The sequence below is a fragment of the Urtica dioica genome, chromosome 4 (genome assembly GCF_054948205.1).
Source record: "Urtica dioica subsp. dioica isolate 48M chromosome 4, U.dioica_male_clone48M_v1_H2, whole genome shotgun sequence".
Classification (NCBI taxonomy): domain Eukaryota; kingdom Viridiplantae; phylum Streptophyta; class Magnoliopsida; order Rosales; family Urticaceae; genus Urtica; species Urtica dioica.
The window spans coordinates 3,406,517-3,425,793 of record NC_142759.1 but is presented as its reverse complement, the minus strand read 5'-3'; the positions used below and the strand labels follow the sequence as shown (position 1 = coordinate 3,425,793).

Genomic DNA, 19,277 nt, shown 5'->3' with positions numbered 1-19,277 from the left:
CAAAGTTACCGGTCTTTCGTTTCCAAAAGAGTCCATTGATTAATTCAGTTAGTATTATTTTGTGATTATGCATTGTGTCTATTAAATTTCATTTTTTTTAATACCACATTCATCTTTTTCATTTTTAGTTCGATAGTAAGTTTAAAATCAGTCGCTAATTGTATGAAAACAAGTGGGTTAACAATTTGAGAGCAAAATAAAACTGGGGTAATAATGTCTGAAACCCTGTCTCGTCAACAATGCTAAAAAGTAAGAACATGAGATAAACCACAAAAAATATTTTCTCTCTCGTTGACAATATAATAATACAATATATTACGAACTTGTAAATTGTAATATTTATCTCACGACTCACGACCTTGTGCATAATCGATTTTGTAATAACGAAAATGACACGTATATATAAATTGAGTTATAGTTAAATATCAATTTTAACTTTTGATTTTAAAAAATATCGAGTTCATGCTATTTGTTTAACTGAAATGATGAAATTATAACATAAAATTAGGGGTGTTCATGAGAACCGACAAACCAAACGACCCGATCATCCAAACCAAACCGCACTATTTTTTAACCCGCCCAATTATAACCCGAAAAAATTTGGGTTGAAACCAACCAAACCCGCAAGTGTTTCGGGTTGGTTTGGTTTTTGATCGTCATGAGATTGGGTTGAACCAAACCAACCCGATCCCGTTAAAATAAAAAAAAATTTCTCTAAAAAAATGAAAAATGTTATCAAGGTAAAATAAAAAAAATAGAGCATATGCTTTATGGTTTTAGAATAAGAATATAAATGCATTTTTAAATTAATTAATTATTTTATAGGTGTATTTTTATGCTCACGACAGTTGATAAATAAATAATATAAATGGACTCAATATGATCATAAATACTTACTTATATTAGTTTCAACAACTCGTTTTTTTGTTACTTTACAGATTTTTCACGAGGTCTAGATTTTTATGGAGTATGAAATTTGAGATGTGACATAATTTATTTATTCTTAGTATTTGCATGATTTTTTTTTTTATGAATTTGATTCAACGATTCTATTTTGTACTTTTGTTGTGACAAATTAATCCGAACAACCCGACTTAAACCACCTCAAATAAATCAAACCAAACCAACCCGATTAATATCGGTTCGGGTAGGTTTGGTTTCATTACCATAAATGGTTTGGGTTGGGTTATAAAAATGACAAACCGAAGATTTCGGGTCAGGTTCATGAAATGTACAAACCCGAATAACCCAACCCGATGTACAGGCCTACCTAAAATAGACAACAATGATACGAATTTTATTTTTATTGAATTTTTATTGACGTTGGCTATAATATATGTATGTAAATATCAATTATCTTTTTTCATTAGCATCATATATGTAATTTATTTTAAAACTAAAAAATAAACAACGGTATCTTAATCGTAAAGAACACAGAAATATGCAAATTGGTGAAATTCGACAATTGATAGTCATCAAAGATTCAAAATCGCATATTCGAACATTGAATCAATGATTTAGAGTTACAATTCGAACACAGAATGGAGTCGTCTATTGGGAAATACGAATTTTTATATTCTAATTTCAATTTAAGGCTATTTTTATTTCAAAATGAGAATTTGAAAGTTAAAATACTGGTTTGGATTTGATTCAATTTTTCTTATATAAAAGTTAATATCAGTGAAAATGAAATTTGTGACATTGTTATCTATTTTAAGGTAAAATTTCGTTATTTTAGTTAAATAGATGATATGAATTCGACATTTTAAAAAATCAAACATTAAACTCGATATTTCAGCGAGGGTATTATAACGTAAGCGATTGTAAGAGCATCTTTAATGGTTTAGCTTAGGCTATTGCTTAGCTAAATAGTATTTTTGACACATAGATTTTCTAGAGTTAAATAATTAAGCAACTAGCTTAAATTAGCCAATTTGCTTAGATTTGCTTAGCTAAATCAATAGCCAATATGCAAAACAATGATTAAGCAACTAGCTAAACATTTTTTATATTTGCAAGCAAATCCCTATAATTCTTAAGCAAGAAACCATTAAAGATGCTCTAACACATATAACTAATATCAAATGTGAGATGATAATGTTGAAATATGCAGAAGAAGGGATAAAAAAGAAAAGTGCCACGTCGGATATCAGAGATGAAGCTCATAGATGGGTCCCCCATTTAGTAGCAAAGCTGCATGTAAGACAAGTGTTCAACTTAGGATACATTTTATCACCAACCAACAAATATCTCTCTTTTTCTTTATTTCGAATTAAAACGTTTACTCGAAAGATTTTATTTTTTAAATAATCACTTTTAATAGTTTATTCCCATTTTTATTTTTCCACTCTTATTAAATCCTCTTTGACCAAAGGATTAATCAATATCTACACAGAAAAAGAAAAGAAATGTATAACAAAACAAAGGAAAACGAAGAATTCATATCTCAGGCTTATACTTAAAATAAACGTAAGAATTATTATTAAAACACAATAGGTGTATGTAAAAGTGTATATAATATTGAAAAGGTTTGTACAAGTTTGCCCGGATCTTTCGCAAGCTTTGTTTTCTTCTCTCACAGACATATTTTCTTCTCCGCTGCGCTGCCCAAAACTCTCTCTCTCTCCTCTCTCTCTCTCTCTCTAAACACAGCTTAAACCGCTACACATAAAATATACACATCTATATATACATACATATACACACATATATATAGAAAGACCTGACCAGCTTGTTCTTCCAAGTCTCCAATCACTATATTTACTTGCATGTACTCATGGGTTTTTGTTCTTCGTGAATCCGTGCAATATCAAGTCTTGCTATTTTCTCATTCAGTTACAGGTAACTTAGAAACGGTGGTTTCTATTCTCTCTCTTTCATTTCCTTTGTTTTTTTTCCCGAGAGAAGAATAGTTATTGCTTAATACAGAAGTGACGAGAAGAGAAGTCTCAATAATCTTTTGTTGTTTTGATTTCAAAGGTTAAAAAAAGGGAAGAAAGGAAAAAAAATATGGCTCCAGCGACGAACTGGCTCTCGTTCTCTTTGTCGCCATTAGAGATGCTTAGATCTTCCGAGTCGACTCAGTTCTTGCCTTTCGATTCTTCCTCTTCCGTTGCGCCTCAGTACCTCATCGATAACTTCTATGTTCAGACTCCTAACAACAACACCGATACCGGTAATAAATACAAACTTTATTCGAGGCTCTAATTTTTTTTTTTTTTTTTTGGCATTTCAGAAATTATTTATATATATTTTATACATTTTTTTTTCCTTACTTTCTCTTCTTAACCGCCATTTCGTAAGCTTTTAATCATCGATTTTGTTATTTAGCAATCAATCCCCGAAAATATCGCTCACATCATATATAATATAAATACAAGTACATTCAAGTAATAATCCCAAACAAACACTGCACTGCTTTGTTTCACGTGATTATGCTCCGAAGTAAAAACTATTTTCAGCTTTCTTTCTGTTTCGTTGCCGAGAGAATCGAGGCTTTCTGAAGGAAAAGAAATAAAAGAAGTAATAGAATAGAAAAGAAAATCTATTATCTCTGTCTCTTGGGCGGTGAATAATAATAAAAACAAACAGCAAAAGCTCAATTTTATTCACTGCATGTGCTGAGTCTGAGTCTTATGAGAGTTTTATTTTTAGTTTTTTTTTTCCTCTTTCGTGATTTTTATTTTACTCGGGAAAGTTAATTCAGAGTTTGTGTTTCTTTGTTTGTGTGTGTCAGTGTGGAATAATCACAGCAATAACAATAATAATAATAATAATAATGCGAAATCTCAAATGCTGTTTGGAGTTGGAGAAGAAGAGAACCAAGGAAGCTTCGTTGACTCGGATCAGAACAACGTAGTTTATCCCTGTAACCAAACAGTCCCTAAGCTCGAGGATTTTCTCGGCGAGTGTAGCCAAACAGAGACTCAGGAATCGTCGTTGACTCAAATCTACGACCAGGCTGTCGCCGGATTTCAAGCGTTCTCCGGAAACTCCGGATCGGAGGTCGACGATTCCAACTCGGCCGCGCGACTCGCCGCCCACTCCGTTGAGTCGGCTCGGAGCGAGTTGGCTTTCACCGGAGGAGGAAGATCTCTCTCCCTCGCCGTCCAAACAACGAGTCAGACTCGGAATTCGCCGGCAGAGAAAGCGATCGTCGTCTCTGATAACGGAAACAATTGCTCGAAGAACAACAAGATCTCGGATACGTTTGGCCAGAGAACCTCCATTTACAGAGGCGTTACGAGGTAGTATTATTTTATTAATTGATTAAAACTCATAAGTATAAATAAAAAATTAGTTAAAATAACCTTTATAGACTATTTATGTAAGGTGCAAATATTTGATTTAAATTTTAAACATCATACTTAGGGACCTTTTTTCAAAATTTAGTTATTTTAATAATTTTCATAGTTCGATTAGTGTCAATTATCTACTTATATACTGCTTAAAGACTACATAGTATTATTTTTCGTGATTATACTTATATGTAAATAAATAATGACAGACACAGATGGACGGGAAGATATGAAGCGCATCTTTGGGATAACAGCTGTAGAAGAGAGGGTCAAGCCAGGAAAGGCCGTCAAGGTTAATAATTTCACTTCTTTTATCTTTACTTTTTATAAAATTGAATATAAATTAAGTAATTTGTTTGCATGCACAATTCATTTCAAACAAGAAGTTCTTACCATAAATTTATGACCAATTGATTGACTTACAGAGTGACTGATTGATGGTATACACAATTAGTACTAAGCGGTACTTGTTTGTTTTTTAATAAAAAAAATATTTATTTTGTTTTACTGAGCTTATTGATTTGATGATTTGATCAGATGTGCCGCCATTTTGTTGAGTATGTGTGACTGTGTGTAGGGTTTCTTCAGTTGTTTACTAATTAATTTAACTCAGGAAAAAAAAAAAAATTACCCAGATGATTTTCAAGTCTGTGTCTCTGAACATTGGGTCTGATATCATTTCATGAGCCTAGCTTTAACTTTTGCTTTTGCTTTCACTTGTCAGAACAAAGTCCTTGTTTGACCAGAGCACCGAATTGAAGTTGAAACAAATAACAATAGTAATTTTATAATAACAATAATTTAAATAAATAAATCTACGGTTTGCAGTGCACTATTGTCGCCTTTTTGTTTATAGACTTATCATTATAGCTTAGTGGAATAAGTATTTCAGGGCTTCATTGCCTAATATCATTATGTGCATGTACGGATGAGAATTTTGCTGCAAAGATTGGTAGCTTTTGGAAAAGAAAAAAAAATGTTTGTGTAACAATTAATCAGAAATTTAATTTGAATAGAATTTAAAGAAATTTTGCGTGTTTTTGTTGTGGTGGATTCTGTGGTAACAGTCTAACAGACATAAATATGACTAGAAATGGGAATTGGATCGCCACTTGGTACAAAAAGTGTTCCCATGCCTAGACTCATAGTCGTGTATATATAAATCTGATTTCTCTGAAAAAGATAAAGCTTTACCGTACATATTTTTTCAGAAGAAAGCATTACGTATATATTCCTTGCATATACTAATATTTATTGCATTCAAATTTGTCTTACTATCACTCTCATGACATATCTATTATTTTCCGAGTCCTGATTGTGTAATTTTCATTTTCATGAATTCGACTCCGATTGGCGAATGCTCGTTGTTCTCAGTGTACCTAGGTAAGTTAATCGTTTGTTTCTTGTTTGTTGCAAAATAATTATATTTGTAAAATTTTGGTTCTAAATGTTGTGATAAAAATTGATTTTTAATATACTTTCAGGTGGCTACGATAAAGAGGACAAAGCGGCCCGAGCATACGATTTAGCCGCTCTGAAGTACTGGGGTCTGAATGCAACGACAAATTTTCCGGTAAAACATAACTCGTTGATAACGTGCTAATAAGAATTATAAATAAAAATTTATATCATACGATTAACTAAATCGAACCGGTTTTTTTTTTTTTTTTTTTTCGATCAGGTATCAACTTATGCCAATGAACTAGAAGAAATGAAAACCGCAACAAAACAAGAATTCATAGCTTCTCTTAGAAGGTAATTGATCTTGGATTCCAAATCGAACCATACTTGCTTTCCTAATCCGATGATGCGATTTTATTTAAGCTCATTTTTTTTTGCTTTTGGTCTCAGGAAAAGCAGTGGTTTCTCTAGGGGAGCCTCGATATATAGAGGAGTGACAAGGTATGTCATTTTTATATCTATCATCATTATATTTTCGAAACGATTACTAACTGAAATCGTCCTACTAAATTGTGTTGTTGGTGTTAATAATAACCTTAATTTCAGGCATCATCAGCAAGGCCGATGGCAAGCGAGGATCGGCCGTGTGGCCGGGAACAAAGATCTCTACCTCGGAACCTTCGGTAAGAAATATAATAATTAGCATAACAAACCGATTTTTTCGAACTAATATGTGACTAACATTTTAGCAATCCAAACTAATATTATGATTAAAATAGTCATTTTTGAAAAATCTAAACAATTAAAAACAAGTTATTTAAATCAATGTCTCTAAAACCGCTTTCTCATAAATTTAAATTCAAAGACCAAAATAAATTTGGAAAAAAATATACTAAAATAATTTAGGGACTATTTCCAAAAAGAGAAAAAAATTACTTGTACTTATTTTTTTTATTGATGGACAATTAACGATGGAAATTTTTTACAGCGACGGAAGAGGAAGCAGCTGAGGCGTACGATATTGCAGCGATAAAATTCAGAGGAATGAACGCCGTGACGAACTTTGAGATGAACCGATACGATGTCGAAGCCATTTCGAAGAGCGCTCTACCCGTCGGCGGCGCCGCCAAGCGACTCAAACTCTCCCTCGAGTCTTCATCCTCGCCGTCCATCGAAAAACAGCCGACACCGATCGCCACAGTCAACAACAACGAAGTCAACGCCAACAACATTGACTTTTCGTCAAACGTCGTCCCTTGTGGCATCCCTTACGACGCCGCTTTTTACCAACAAAGTTACTACCACCACCAACAGCAACAACAACAACACTATCAGCTTCAGAACTACCTCGCGAATTCCGACGGTTCCGGCGGAACTTCCTCCTCGGCCGGCGGATCGGTGGTGGTTTCGGCGCCGGAGTTCTACATATGGCCTCACCAATCATACTAAGCTATAGATAGAGCTAATTTACAAATGTTTTATGGTATTATGCCGAGCGATGGAAAAAGCCCTTTTTGTTTTTTAGGCTTTTGCTCTTCTTTCTAGTAATTTAGCTTAAGCTCTCTCTGACGAAACAAAACAAAAAACTGAATATTGTCTAACCTTTTTTAGTCCCCAACTCTCTCAGCGCTGAGATTGAGTAGTAGAGAAAAAAGGCTTAGGAGGTTTTTTTTCTTAATTTTGCAGTCTATTTAGGAAAGCTGAATCTTGTAGTTTGAACTCTTTGTTAGATGGTACAATGTTGAAAGTTGAAGCTAGGAATTATTGTCTTATTATCTATCTTGTTGACAAAAAAACGGAAAATCTGTTTTGGGGAATTTGATGCGGGTACGAATTTCTTTATAGATTTTCGGTCAATGGTTCACACTTCGAAGTTTTCAACCCCAAAAACAAGGAAAAGAAGGTAGACCACTGCCGTAGTTTATTTGTTAATTGTTTATTAAGATATTTTCACTTTAAATACTCCCAAGGTTTACACAAATATTGCAAGCTTTGTAACTCTCGCGTGAGATTTTGGAGAGATTTGGACAAGATTTAGCGATGGATTATGTAAAATTCAGAGAGCATTTCTAATTTGTTTAGGGTAAAATAAAGAAAAATGGGCGAATTTTGTTCAAGCGAAAAATGGACTATTTCACGAGTTGTTCTCATTTCTCTCACGATTCTTCACGATTCTTCAAAACGTGAGATACCCCCATCTCGTGCAAGATTTTAAATTTTTAATCCTCGGGTCCAAGTATTTGGGGAAATCAAATTTACAAATGGTCACAACTAGTAGTGATTTGGAAAGTTTGGACCAAAATGTTGTGGTACATGTTTTTGGACAATTATACTACCAATCTGAGGAGAGATAAATCTTTGTTACCCTCTTTGCCCTTTAATTTTTAATTTTGTTCATTTTAATCCAAAACTTGCTCATAAAGCCAAAAAAGCTCTCACCTCTCACAGCTCTCTCTCTCTCTCTCTCTCTCTCTCTCTCTCTCTCCTCTGTTTTTCTCTCTCGTTCATTTTGACATACAAAAAAAGCTTACCTTTTTATGTTGGTCGTCCTCGCTCACCACCGACGAGCTCGAGCGCGTGAGCACATGAGGATGAACCTTGTTGAGATTCAGCACATGGCTTTGTTTCTAAATCACGACGCTGTTCATGGCGGCGATCCGGCGGCGATCCGGCGATCCGGCGACCGATCTCGAACCAAGAGCTTCAGCGATTTCAACCAATCGGAGAATCCTTCTCGAGTCTGTGTCGTTCTGGGTTTGTTGGTGCCATTACCCGCCGTCTCTGTGTTGTTTGTTGCTGGGTTTGTTTGTGTGTTGTTCTTCATGTTTTTGGACATTTGAGTTTTTTTTCGCGTTCTTGAATTGTAGATATACATGTCTACAATCTCTGAAATTGTAGACTGTCTCCGTCATACGTCGTTATTGTAATTGTAGATATACATGTCTACAATTCTTGTAATTGTAGACATATAGGTCTACACCTTCAGCTGTTGTAGACTTATTAGTCTACGACTGTTGAAAGTGTAGACCTATATGTCTACAATTACAAGAATTGTAGACATGTATATCTACAATTGGTGTAATTGTAGATATACATATATACAAATAGTCTCATTGTAGATATTATAAGTCTACAGTTACTACAACTCTAGACGTCGATATCTACAATTGTTGTTAACTGTAGACTTATAAGTCTACAATTTATGACAGTTTTTATTACAATTATACATATCAATCTAAAGTTATTCTGATTTTTGAATTTTCTTATTCAGGTATGAGAATGAACATATTTTATGTATAAATGAGAGACAAGCCTCCGACATACAGATCACGTGTCGTCGGTAGACCGAAGAGGAGACGGATACATTCTCAAGGGGAAGAGCCTATTCTTAGGAAGTGTTCGCGATGTGGAGAAGTTGGTCACAATCGGACTACATGCAACAGTCCAGTTCCTTTGTCCGAGAGGAATGGATGAATTATTATAGTTGTATGTGTTTTTGGAACTAATTTCAGTTATTATAGTTTAATGACTAATTATATGTCTTTTTGAAACTTGGAGTGTATTTCAATAATGGATGAATGACTAATTATATGTTACAATTTCAGTAATTTATGTCTTTTTTACGTCTTTAATTCCTAAACATAAATGACAATAGTTGAAATCTCATACGTCCCATACAAAAATATAACTAACAGAAACCCGAGCCCGAACGAAATATCGAATCTCGATTAAAATATCAACTCCCAAATCCATTTTCCAAATCATCAAACCAAACTGAGCGATTCATCAACTAAAACACAAAGAACTCCCGAGGCTCAGATTTTCTATCACAAGACACTAAACAACAACAACACATTTCAGAATTCCCAGCCAAAAGAACCACACGGCCAAAACGTAAAACACGGCCAAAAACAAGCAAACCAAGCTCACGGCCAACCTTAGCTCACGGCCAAAAACACACAAGCAAACCAAGCTCACGGCCAAGACCCAATCCAAAACAACACTCGCCCAAAACCAAGAACAAACCCATAACCGTCCAAAAGAATCATCACCTAAAGCAATTCAAATCTTCAACTAAAATCATCAAAACACGTTTACAACCAAAACCCCCAAATCAAAACCTAACCCTAATCAACATGGATTCCAATCTGAAGAAATCTCATCACCTCTCTATGTTCCTGAAATCCGGCCTCCTCCACAAGCTCTCTCTCCCTCCCGGCGTTTCTCCTAGCTCGCGGCGGCGCACACTTCACGGCGGTCGAGCGCTCGAGGAGACTCGGTGGTCGCACGCCTGGGCTCATTCCTTGGCAGCGATCCATGCGAGAGAGCTAAGCAAGGAGAAAATGATCGGAGTGGTCGAGGTGCGTGTCCAAGCTGGGCCTCGGTGGCAGCGGCGTTCTCCCTTCTCTCGTCCGGCACGCGCGCGGTGGAGGATCGGTGGCTGTGAGTCGCGCGGTGGAGGATCGGTGGCTGTGAGTCGCGCGATGGAGGAGACTCGGTGGTGGCGCGCGGGAATAGGAAAGGAAGAAGGAAGGCGAGGAAAGGTGGTGGTGATGATTTTGGGTGGCCGGCTTGGAATAGAGCTTGGATGATGTGGTCTGTAATTTTTTTTTCCTTGCTCTGTTTGCTCTCCAATGTCGCGTGGGTGAGGAGAGAAGAAGAAGAAGATAACGTGAAGAATGAAGAAGAAGGGCAAATATTTATTTGCTCACTTAAGCAACTACTAAAAGTGTCCAAAACAAGAAACTCAATATTTTGGTCCAAATCATTGAATTTAGTAGTAGATCCGGCCATTTCCCAATCAAATTTGGAGAAAACACTAAAAGCAGATGAAATTTGTGGAACTAATAAACTTGTAGCCGGTAACATGAAATTATTGTCCTTAATAGCAAAAGATGTGAAATTTATTTTGAAATTTTGATCCATACACGTCTTTTTTTAAAGCAAAAGATGATAATGTTAAAGTTTTCTTACCAAAATATTTTTTTCTGCACCCGATTAAACATCTGAAATGCATAAAAAAATCATAATAAAAAGACTCCCAAAAATATCTTTGACAAACTTCCACATTTTTATCTTTTCCCTTCAAAACACTTGCCAACTCCTCATCACTTGAGGGATTTAATATAGATTATGGACCTAATAGCTAAAGCCCAGAAAACTCTAAATATATTAATAAAAAAAAAATCAACACACACACACGAGATATTATAGCAAAACTATACAACACAACCACAACGGCGGTTTTCTTTTCTCTCTTTTTCTTCTATTTACTATACAAATTTAGGACGTCACAATTCACCAAATATAAGGCTTCCAAGTTGAATTCCACACGTTTGGAAGGAATAGAGAGCCCACAACGTTCAGGTATACTTATAATGGACTTTAACAAAGCCACCACACACATTCGTTGAGATTTGAAGTCACTCCATAACAAGTTGTCTATGGCGATTGAGGTCACTTAGGTATGTAGAACAACTGTAGTCTTCCAAGTCACAAGCGTCTAACATCACCGATCTCGTTGTTGATGATTTAGGCTTCAATTCCATTTGTCCATCCTCGCCCTTTAACAATTTCACAACCTATAAAAGCCGAAAAAGGTGTCAAATACTTGAATCTCGTATACATAAATTTAATATAATTTTTTGTTACATACCCTTGTCATGTATGGTCTCGTAGAGGATTGGTGGTGAATGCACATCGAGGCGGTGAGCATTACACGCTTCATTTCCACTTGGTCGTAATCGTCGCCTAATCGAGGGTCCGCGAGTGCTCTAACATTATTTGTGTCGAGCATAGGCTTTGCCTACTCGTCATTAATTAATTAAACGCTTAAATTTTTTACTAATCTCTACATAAAACTTGATTCATTAACGAGAGCAACTAGTTACCCATATGACAAGGCTTTGTTGACTCGAATCGACTGCGTGACGACCGGTTATGAGCTCAAGAAGCAAAACACCGTATGAGAAAACGTCCGTCTTCTCGTCTATGATTCCGTGCATAAAATACTCCGGAGCCAAGTATCTACAACCATATTTTTAAAGGTTAAATCCAAGGTAGTGTAATCATTATTTAGCAAAGTGATTTAAAATGGGAATTTGGACTTTAATAATAGTCAAATTGAAGATTTTTCCCAAAATCAACCAAAAAACATAATCAAGATACATGTATTAGTGGCCCCCATAGATTTATGTCAACAAATCCAAAATTTGTTGATATGAACAAAATTTGTTGGTAAGATGTCAATAAATCTAAGATTTAATGGCGTTTACGTTGACATACGCATCTACGGTGCCCATTAATACATGTGTGCTAACTATAATTTTGGTTGATTTTGGAAAAAATCTTCTATATTTGAATCCGTTTCCCTTATTATTGTGATTTTGAGACAAACCCGAATGTTCCTTCGATTGGAAATACGACATGGTGTGTCCATTTTTCCGGGAGCCATTTTGCTAACCCGAAATCAGAAATCTGCACATCTTGTCATTTTTTAGTTGTGAAAAAAAGAATTTGGTTTGACAAATGTTAATGTAAAGAAGAAAAAAAAAAAAAAAACTTGAAATGCACCTGAGCGTCATAGTCTTGTGTGAGCAAAATGTTGGAGGCCTTAATGTCTCTATGAATTATTCTCCTCTGGCCATTGTGGTGCAGATATTGTAATCCTTGTGCAACCCCAACTGCCACATTGAACCTTATTTTCCATTCCAAACACTCCGACCCTGAAATTTAAATTATATAATAATTATTTATGTATTAATCAATATAATGTATATCTAAAATTAGATAGTTTTTCATTATTGTGAGTATTTTCTCATATGTATCTTCTAATAAATTATCACACATAATCGTATTTTTTTTCTAGACAATGACGTGTCATAATTTAATTGGAGAGACATAAAATAAGACACGAACATTAGGTAAATTATCCGGGCTAATTTACCAAAGAGCATTGAAGCAAGGCTGCCATGTGGAGAGAATTGGAGGACTAAGTGGAAACCCCCATCGACGCCGAAACCGAGCAACTTGGCAGCGTTTGGGTGGTCGATGTGGGCAATAATACCGAGCTCAGTCAAGAAATCGCCGATCCTCTCTTCTTTCTCCTCCTTTTCTTTCTTCCTCAGCCTCTTCACCGCCACGATTTGACCGTCCGATAAAAACCCTTTGTACACCTCTGCTTGCCCTCCTTTCCCAATCAGCCTCTCTGCTCAAGTTTCTCACAACGTTAGATTCTTCAATTTGCTTTGTGATTATGTTCCTTAATTAATTATTTCTCTAATTCTTTGATGACCGGTCAACGATAAGTAAGTTATATCTACCAACTCCTTCCTACTTTTGGAGATCACACAAAGTAGTTAGTTATTAGTTTGGTTTTGTCAACCGTAAGAAGAATGACCATTGACTTCATGTTCCGTTTATTTTACTAAAAACGTATTAATGTGCCATATTCTAGTGCCATATGTGCTAATGAATGCTCGGAAATAATTTTTGTTGTGATTATATATCTACAATCTAAGGACTTACAGCCTCCAAAATATAATCTTAAATATCCAATACAATTTGTATAAACACGTTGTTAGAATAATAATTGAACGTTTATATTTGAGATAACTAAAAGAAAAAAAACGTTTATATTTGAGATTAATAATATAATTTTTTTTTTTTAAAGAAGAGTTCCTTTGGTTTTTTTTTTCTTTACATAAAAGAAGAAGAAGACTCCATTAAAAAAAGAAAAAAAGAAGAAGAGGAGGCTTCATTAAACTCTATTGGCCCTCTGTTACGTTGTCTGATATGTTTATATTTATATTTTTATTTTCTATGCCAAAAAAGAATAATATATATTTATGAATAAAGTTTCTATTTCTATATATATTGATAATACAGTTTGGAGAAAGATAGTATTAAAACTCGCTTATAAAAATGTATAAGCAAAAACACGGGCTGTTAATGGAAATAAATTGTATACTAATAAATATCACTGTTTTAGTGGTCCTATTCCGACCACCATAGGTCCATAGTTAAAGCATACGTGTATAAAAATAAAAACTATAAATATAGTCAAAAAGTGCGTCTCAAAAGGAAAAGTCTATCTAGCTTGTCCCCGAAATTTATTGATTTGTCTGGTAATTAGACCCTTTTACCAAGTGGACTCAGACGATGTAACCAATCAATATTTAGCCCCTCAAAATTATTTTTAGCTGCTTGGTTGGTGATATTATAAATATAGCAGTAGTGGCTTCAGCAAAAACAAACATTTCATAAATAAGTAGCACTAAATTGTCTAATGGAGAAATTCGACCTTTGACCCTCAAAGAAACGACCAAAAAAGCACTACTAGACTATGACCCCCCCTCAAGTCCCGGCTTAGTTTGAGGATATGGACTAGTTCATGTACTATGATACTATGAGACTCTAAATGCCAAAATTAATTTGTTTAAATAATACTATATCTTATTATCATTTTTTCTTGAATGTGTTGTCACCAATTCACTATTTCTTAGAAGAAATAGTACCACAAATCTCTACACGTAAAAGACATTTTTCTTGAATCAAAATGCAACCTTCTATTTATCTGAAATGAAATACTTCGGTGACAATGAAAAGTTTAACACATCATTATATGGTTAATTTGAACTAAACAAAAAAATCAACCATATATTGATTGTAATTCATTTGGATAAATATTACATTTGGATAAATAGCGTTTTCTTTGTTAAAAACTACTTTAAAATAAACCAATCTAAAAAACAAAGCACTAGGTATTGTTCATATTACTTTTCGGATACTTGCATAGTGAATTATCTTAATGATATTAAATAAGGTTAAACTATTTATCTTAAAAAGGAATCAACTTAATAAAATTAAGGAACCTTTCATTTTTCAGAAAAATTGTAGCAATATGTTTCCCGCCTTAGGAGTTAGGACTAATCAAGTATATTTTTATTGTATTTATGTCAAATAGTCGTATAGGTACCTCATTTAAATTTTGTATACCAAATCATGTTTATGTCTCACATAGTATAGTATGTCGTATGCACTTTTTGTCTTTTAAGTATTGTCTTAATTATAAGTAATTAGGGTAGATTTTTAAGATACTTGGTCTAAGTCGTCATATGCGCAACTGTTCTTAATTTTACTCATCAGTTAAAAATAGTCGAGGTCTGTCTTCCTTGAGAAATGTAAATATTAAATATATATATATATATTGCATAGGTGATGAATGTTTGACCATATATTTTCGAGAGGGCTATTTCCTATAAATGTAAAAAGGTTTCTATGTTAAAATATAAAGGTTAGTCATTGTAATGTATGCTTAAATGTCCAACATATTAAATTATGCTTCAATGTTACCACTAATTTACAATCAATGTCAAACTTTAACTATTTTGCTATAGAAGAAAAGCTTATAATTTTCAACTATTTTTCTCTGCCTTAAAAAAAAAAAAAAAAAAAAAATCCTATTTTTCTCTAGAAGAAAAACTTCAAAACAGTTTTTTTTTACTAAAGAAGAAAAACTTAAAACTTCAGTTATTTTGTTAAAAAGCTTTTTTCTTATTTAATTAGATTCGAATGTCTATTTTACACTAGTTAATTGAAGCAAATTAGAGTCCAAAATTTACCTGGACTAAAATCTGCTGTGGCGGCAGAGAGCTCAGCCCGATCATAGCTTCTCCAAACCGGCTTGGCAACGGACACCATAATCTCTCCGACGGCGGAGCAATCATCTCCGGCATCGGCGGCGCTCCTAATCCTGGCGAGATTCCGGCGAGCGGCGGTGCCACGTCGGCGAGGCATCTCCATAGGCATTGTGGCCAGCCTCCTCATCGACTTCCTCTTTATCGCATCGAACACGCTCTTCCACTGCATCAACCCCGCCGGAGATTTCTCTGCGCCGCCGTAACTTCCGTCGGAATCCGTCGAGCTTCCCGTCAAAATCGGAATCTCGAGCACTCCTCTCGGCGATTGCGTTTCCGAACTCTGTTGCTTGTCGTCTTCCGTCGGAGATTTCTCTGCGCCGCCGTAACTTCCGTCGGAATCCGTCGAGCTTCCCGTCAAAATCGGAATCTCGAGCACTCCTCTCGGCGATTGCGTTTCCGAACTCTGTTGCTTGTCGTCTTTTCCGGCGACATTGTTTATTTCCGGCGAGGATTCTAGGGTTTGCTTCTCTTCTTCTACAGAGGATTCGTCTGAACAAATACGTATTATTATTACACAAATAATAATAAATAAAAAAGATTGATTTTATAAAAAGTATTTAATCAAATTGCTTCGCCTGCTTTTTACAGAGCTTACGTTGCTTAAGAAATAAGGTGATCGAAAAAACTATTTTAGCTTTCCGATTCCTTTCTTCCCCGGGAAACTTTCTTTCTTTGATCAATTTTTCACACCAATATAAGAATATTATATATAAAAATAAATAAATAAATAAATCTTTCATTACCTTGAACAACCATGATTCTAGCTGCCTTTTCTTTCCACAAAATAAATTCTTCTCTTTTCTGGGCTATTTAAAAAATTTAATTGCTCAAAGATGTTAAATTGTTCACAGTTCAAAGAAGAAAAAAAGAGACAGTTGGAAATGGACGAAAAAGAACGGTCGTGAAACTACAGAGAGAAGTGGTTTTTTTTTTTTTTTTTTTTTTGAGGTTCACATAAGGCAAAATTATTTAATGGTGATAAAAGAAAAAAAAAACACGAGTTGAGTTGGTTTTTGAGAGAGATTGTTATTCTTGGAGGAACAGAGATCACTTGACAGATAGAGGAGATAGAGATTTGAGAGGGAAGGTTAAACGAGTTATTAAGAATTTATTAGACTCTGTGCTATATATATACACGTACTCTGTATTCTGTTATATTCACACACGAGGAGGACATATGTTCGTGATGAATATTGAATAATAATATGTGATTATGAAATAAAGAAATTTGCAATCGTGGCCGTTAATTTTACGCTCGTGAGTTTTGCCGTGACTAACGCGACGTTTGAAAAATGCTTTTGGATTTGGAGGCTTTGTTTTATGTATTAACGAACTAAACCAACATGGGAAAAGAAAGGAATAGTTGAGCAAGGAAGTTATCATATTTTTATTTATTTATTTACTTTAATAATATATTTGTTTCCCAATTTTTTAGATAGATTTGATTTTTATCATTTTTAGAAGTGGGACAATTTCACGTTCTCGAGGGTTGTTTTGGTGTCGTAACACACGTGGTTTAGATTATGAATGATTTTTTTTTTCCATTTGAAAATGCGCTCATCTTTTTATTAGAAATCGAGTAAATATTACGGATACATCAAACATATTGTCATTACAAAAAAAAAAAAAAAAAAAAAAACCTTAAATAAGATTATAATTTATCAATCAAAATAATTACAAATCTATTGCTTGATAGTTTCCAATATATGAAAGATTCTCCTCTTTTCAAACTCCTTTAAATTAAATTCTGAAGATTAGTGGATAAAACCAAAAAACTAATAAGGATCAGCCACATCAACAACTACAATGTAAAAAAAAAAAGAAGAGAGACAAGTAGTCATAACGAAAAGCTTCTTGAGCAAGCGACGGGGAAACCTTGTTCCTCTCTCGATAATATACACGATTGAAGACAGAGTCAGAAATATAAATTAGAGAGGCTAATGTGTAATTTTTTTAAGTGGGGGCTGATTTGTAACCTTTTAAAGTAAAATAAAAATAATTTTTTAAAAAATAGGCAAAAAATAAAAGGAAAAAAAAGATTGGCGTTCACAACGAGACCTTGTTACTTTGCGAAAAGCACTCATTTGCATATAGCGATGTTTTTCATATTGTTGGAACTCCCATTTAGAAACTCCCCGAAAACCATATCTAACGCCGATGATGGGAATTGAGGCGTCCACATATAGTTTCTTTCTTTGGTGGTTTCCCCGATTATGCTCTTTTGTCCCGACCCTTGAGCCTTTGACTCGCAACGAGACAGCGAGATTCACATGTCACCGTTGAGATTTTTTACGCATCAAAGTTTTAGGCTATTTCTCGTAAGGAAAATAATAGACTGAAAGCCCAATGTTTGTATAGAGTTGGGCGAAATCGTACCGTTTTTGTTTGATGAGAACCTCCAAAATATTGCTAGCATGAAAGACATAGTATCAAGTATTTTCTTTTAAAATGAACATGAAGTTATTCAAAAATTAAAAACAAATATGATTTACGAGCAATTGTCTAGGTTGTCTCCTCTTTACGTGAGGGTGTGAGTTCGAATTTTATATTGTGAACAGGAAGATAGACATGTATTTTAGGAGGCTGGATTTTATTTTTATTTTGGGGAGTTTAAATTAAATGATATCTTTGTAATGTATACTTCTATATCCAATATGTATGATTGTTTTTTAAATGATTTTTTTTTAAGAATGATATATTACCAAAAAAAAAAAAACAATATTATAAATGCTTTCTTACTCGGTGAAGAAAATATGGCGTGAACGTTAAACATGAGATCATAAAGATATATTGGAGCATGGATATAGTCTTACCTGTAGTATTCAATCAACTTAATTTGTTATTGACATATAGCCATACTATTTCGTGTTCATTAATTTCTCTGATTGTAATAATTTGATATGAAACCTTTCTAATTGTTGTTGATAGACAAAAATAGGACAATAATTGTCTTACGGAAAGTACTTGATTTCGAGCACGCAATCCCAAAATTCGAAGTTTCTAAACAAGATTGTCTTTAAATACAGACGAATCTAGTAAAAGAAATAATGTAAAACTTGTATGTGTTAAAAAGTGAAGTGTCTCGTTTCAGCGGTGTCCTCATGTATTTATAAGATTTTGGGTCGAGTACGTGAGATGATCAGTCACACGTCCCTGGTAGTTATTGGATAACTGCTCCCAAAACGTGCGTAGTGAGTGGTTATTTTCTCGGGTGTTCGGAGTAATCATCGATGTGTACGTTTTACTTAACTTTTAATTTATTGACACATGTTTTTCTTTGTTTGACTAGTCTTTGATCTATTAGTTTTTTTTTTTTCTCTCCGAAGTTCTGTTTGATAAGGTTCGTTTTTACCTTATAAACGGGTCGTTCCTTAAACTTTAAATCAACAAACTTATTTGACTCAGGCTCGATGTATGGTTGAATTCCTGGCGTTCTCGGAATTTCGAGCTCTTGCTCGGAACGTGCAAATGATATGAATAACACTAATTAAACTATGAAATCAACTAGCTAACTTAGGTCAAAATGAAAGTAAAAAAAAAAAAGCTAGCTTATAATAATTGATTACTTTTTTTTTCAACTACTTTGGTCGTTTTAAACACGGAGATTTGTGAATTGGACTAGCTTGCATAAGTAATGTCAATCCCAATATGTGATAACGTACATATGCAAACAAAATAGGCAATAGTATAAAGTGTAAGCCAATAATGTTTTTGTAGTCTAGACTCGAGACAAAGAAGCACTTTGTTTAATTGCACTTGAATGATCAATTGAATCATTGAAGCGCTGTTCTATCTGACAAGAAAAAAAAAAGATGAGTAGCTATTTTATTTATCGAATTGCATTATTTATTGTTATTCGAGGGTGACATAAATAACA

The 19,277-nt window shown here is 34.3% G+C and overlaps 2 protein-coding genes across 2 annotated transcripts; one reads left to right on the top strand and one right to left on the bottom strand.

Annotated features, from left to right (window-relative positions):
• Positions 1-2,548: 2,548 nt before the first annotated feature.
• Positions 2,549-7,471, top strand: AIL7 (AINTEGUMENTA-like 7). The gene is made up of 10 exons (XM_089612948.1): positions 2,549-2,841; positions 2,980-3,175; positions 3,737-4,247; positions 4,508-4,590; positions 5,673-5,681; positions 5,783-5,871; positions 5,980-6,053; positions 6,150-6,200; positions 6,306-6,382; positions 6,688-7,471. The coding sequence occupies exons 2-10, from the start codon at positions 3,010-3,012 to the stop codon at positions 7,146-7,148; spliced, it is 1,521 nt and encodes a 506-aa protein (XP_089469074.1). The 5' UTR covers positions 2,549-2,841; positions 2,980-3,009; the 3' UTR covers positions 7,149-7,471.
• Positions 7,472-10,905: 3,434 nt separating this feature from the next.
• Positions 10,906-16,734, bottom strand: LOC149399358 (Protein kinase superfamily protein). The gene is made up of 8 exons (XM_089613049.1): positions 16,144-16,734; positions 15,323-15,889; positions 12,646-12,906; positions 12,273-12,424; positions 12,097-12,176; positions 11,591-11,726; positions 11,356-11,505; positions 10,906-11,281 (listed from the first exon to the last, which is right to left on the bottom strand). The coding sequence occupies exons 1-8, from the start codon at positions 16,154-16,156 to the stop codon at positions 11,123-11,125; spliced, it is 1,518 nt and encodes a 505-aa protein (XP_089469175.1). The 5' UTR covers positions 16,157-16,734; the 3' UTR covers positions 10,906-11,122.
• Positions 16,735-19,277: the final 2,543 nt, after the last annotated feature.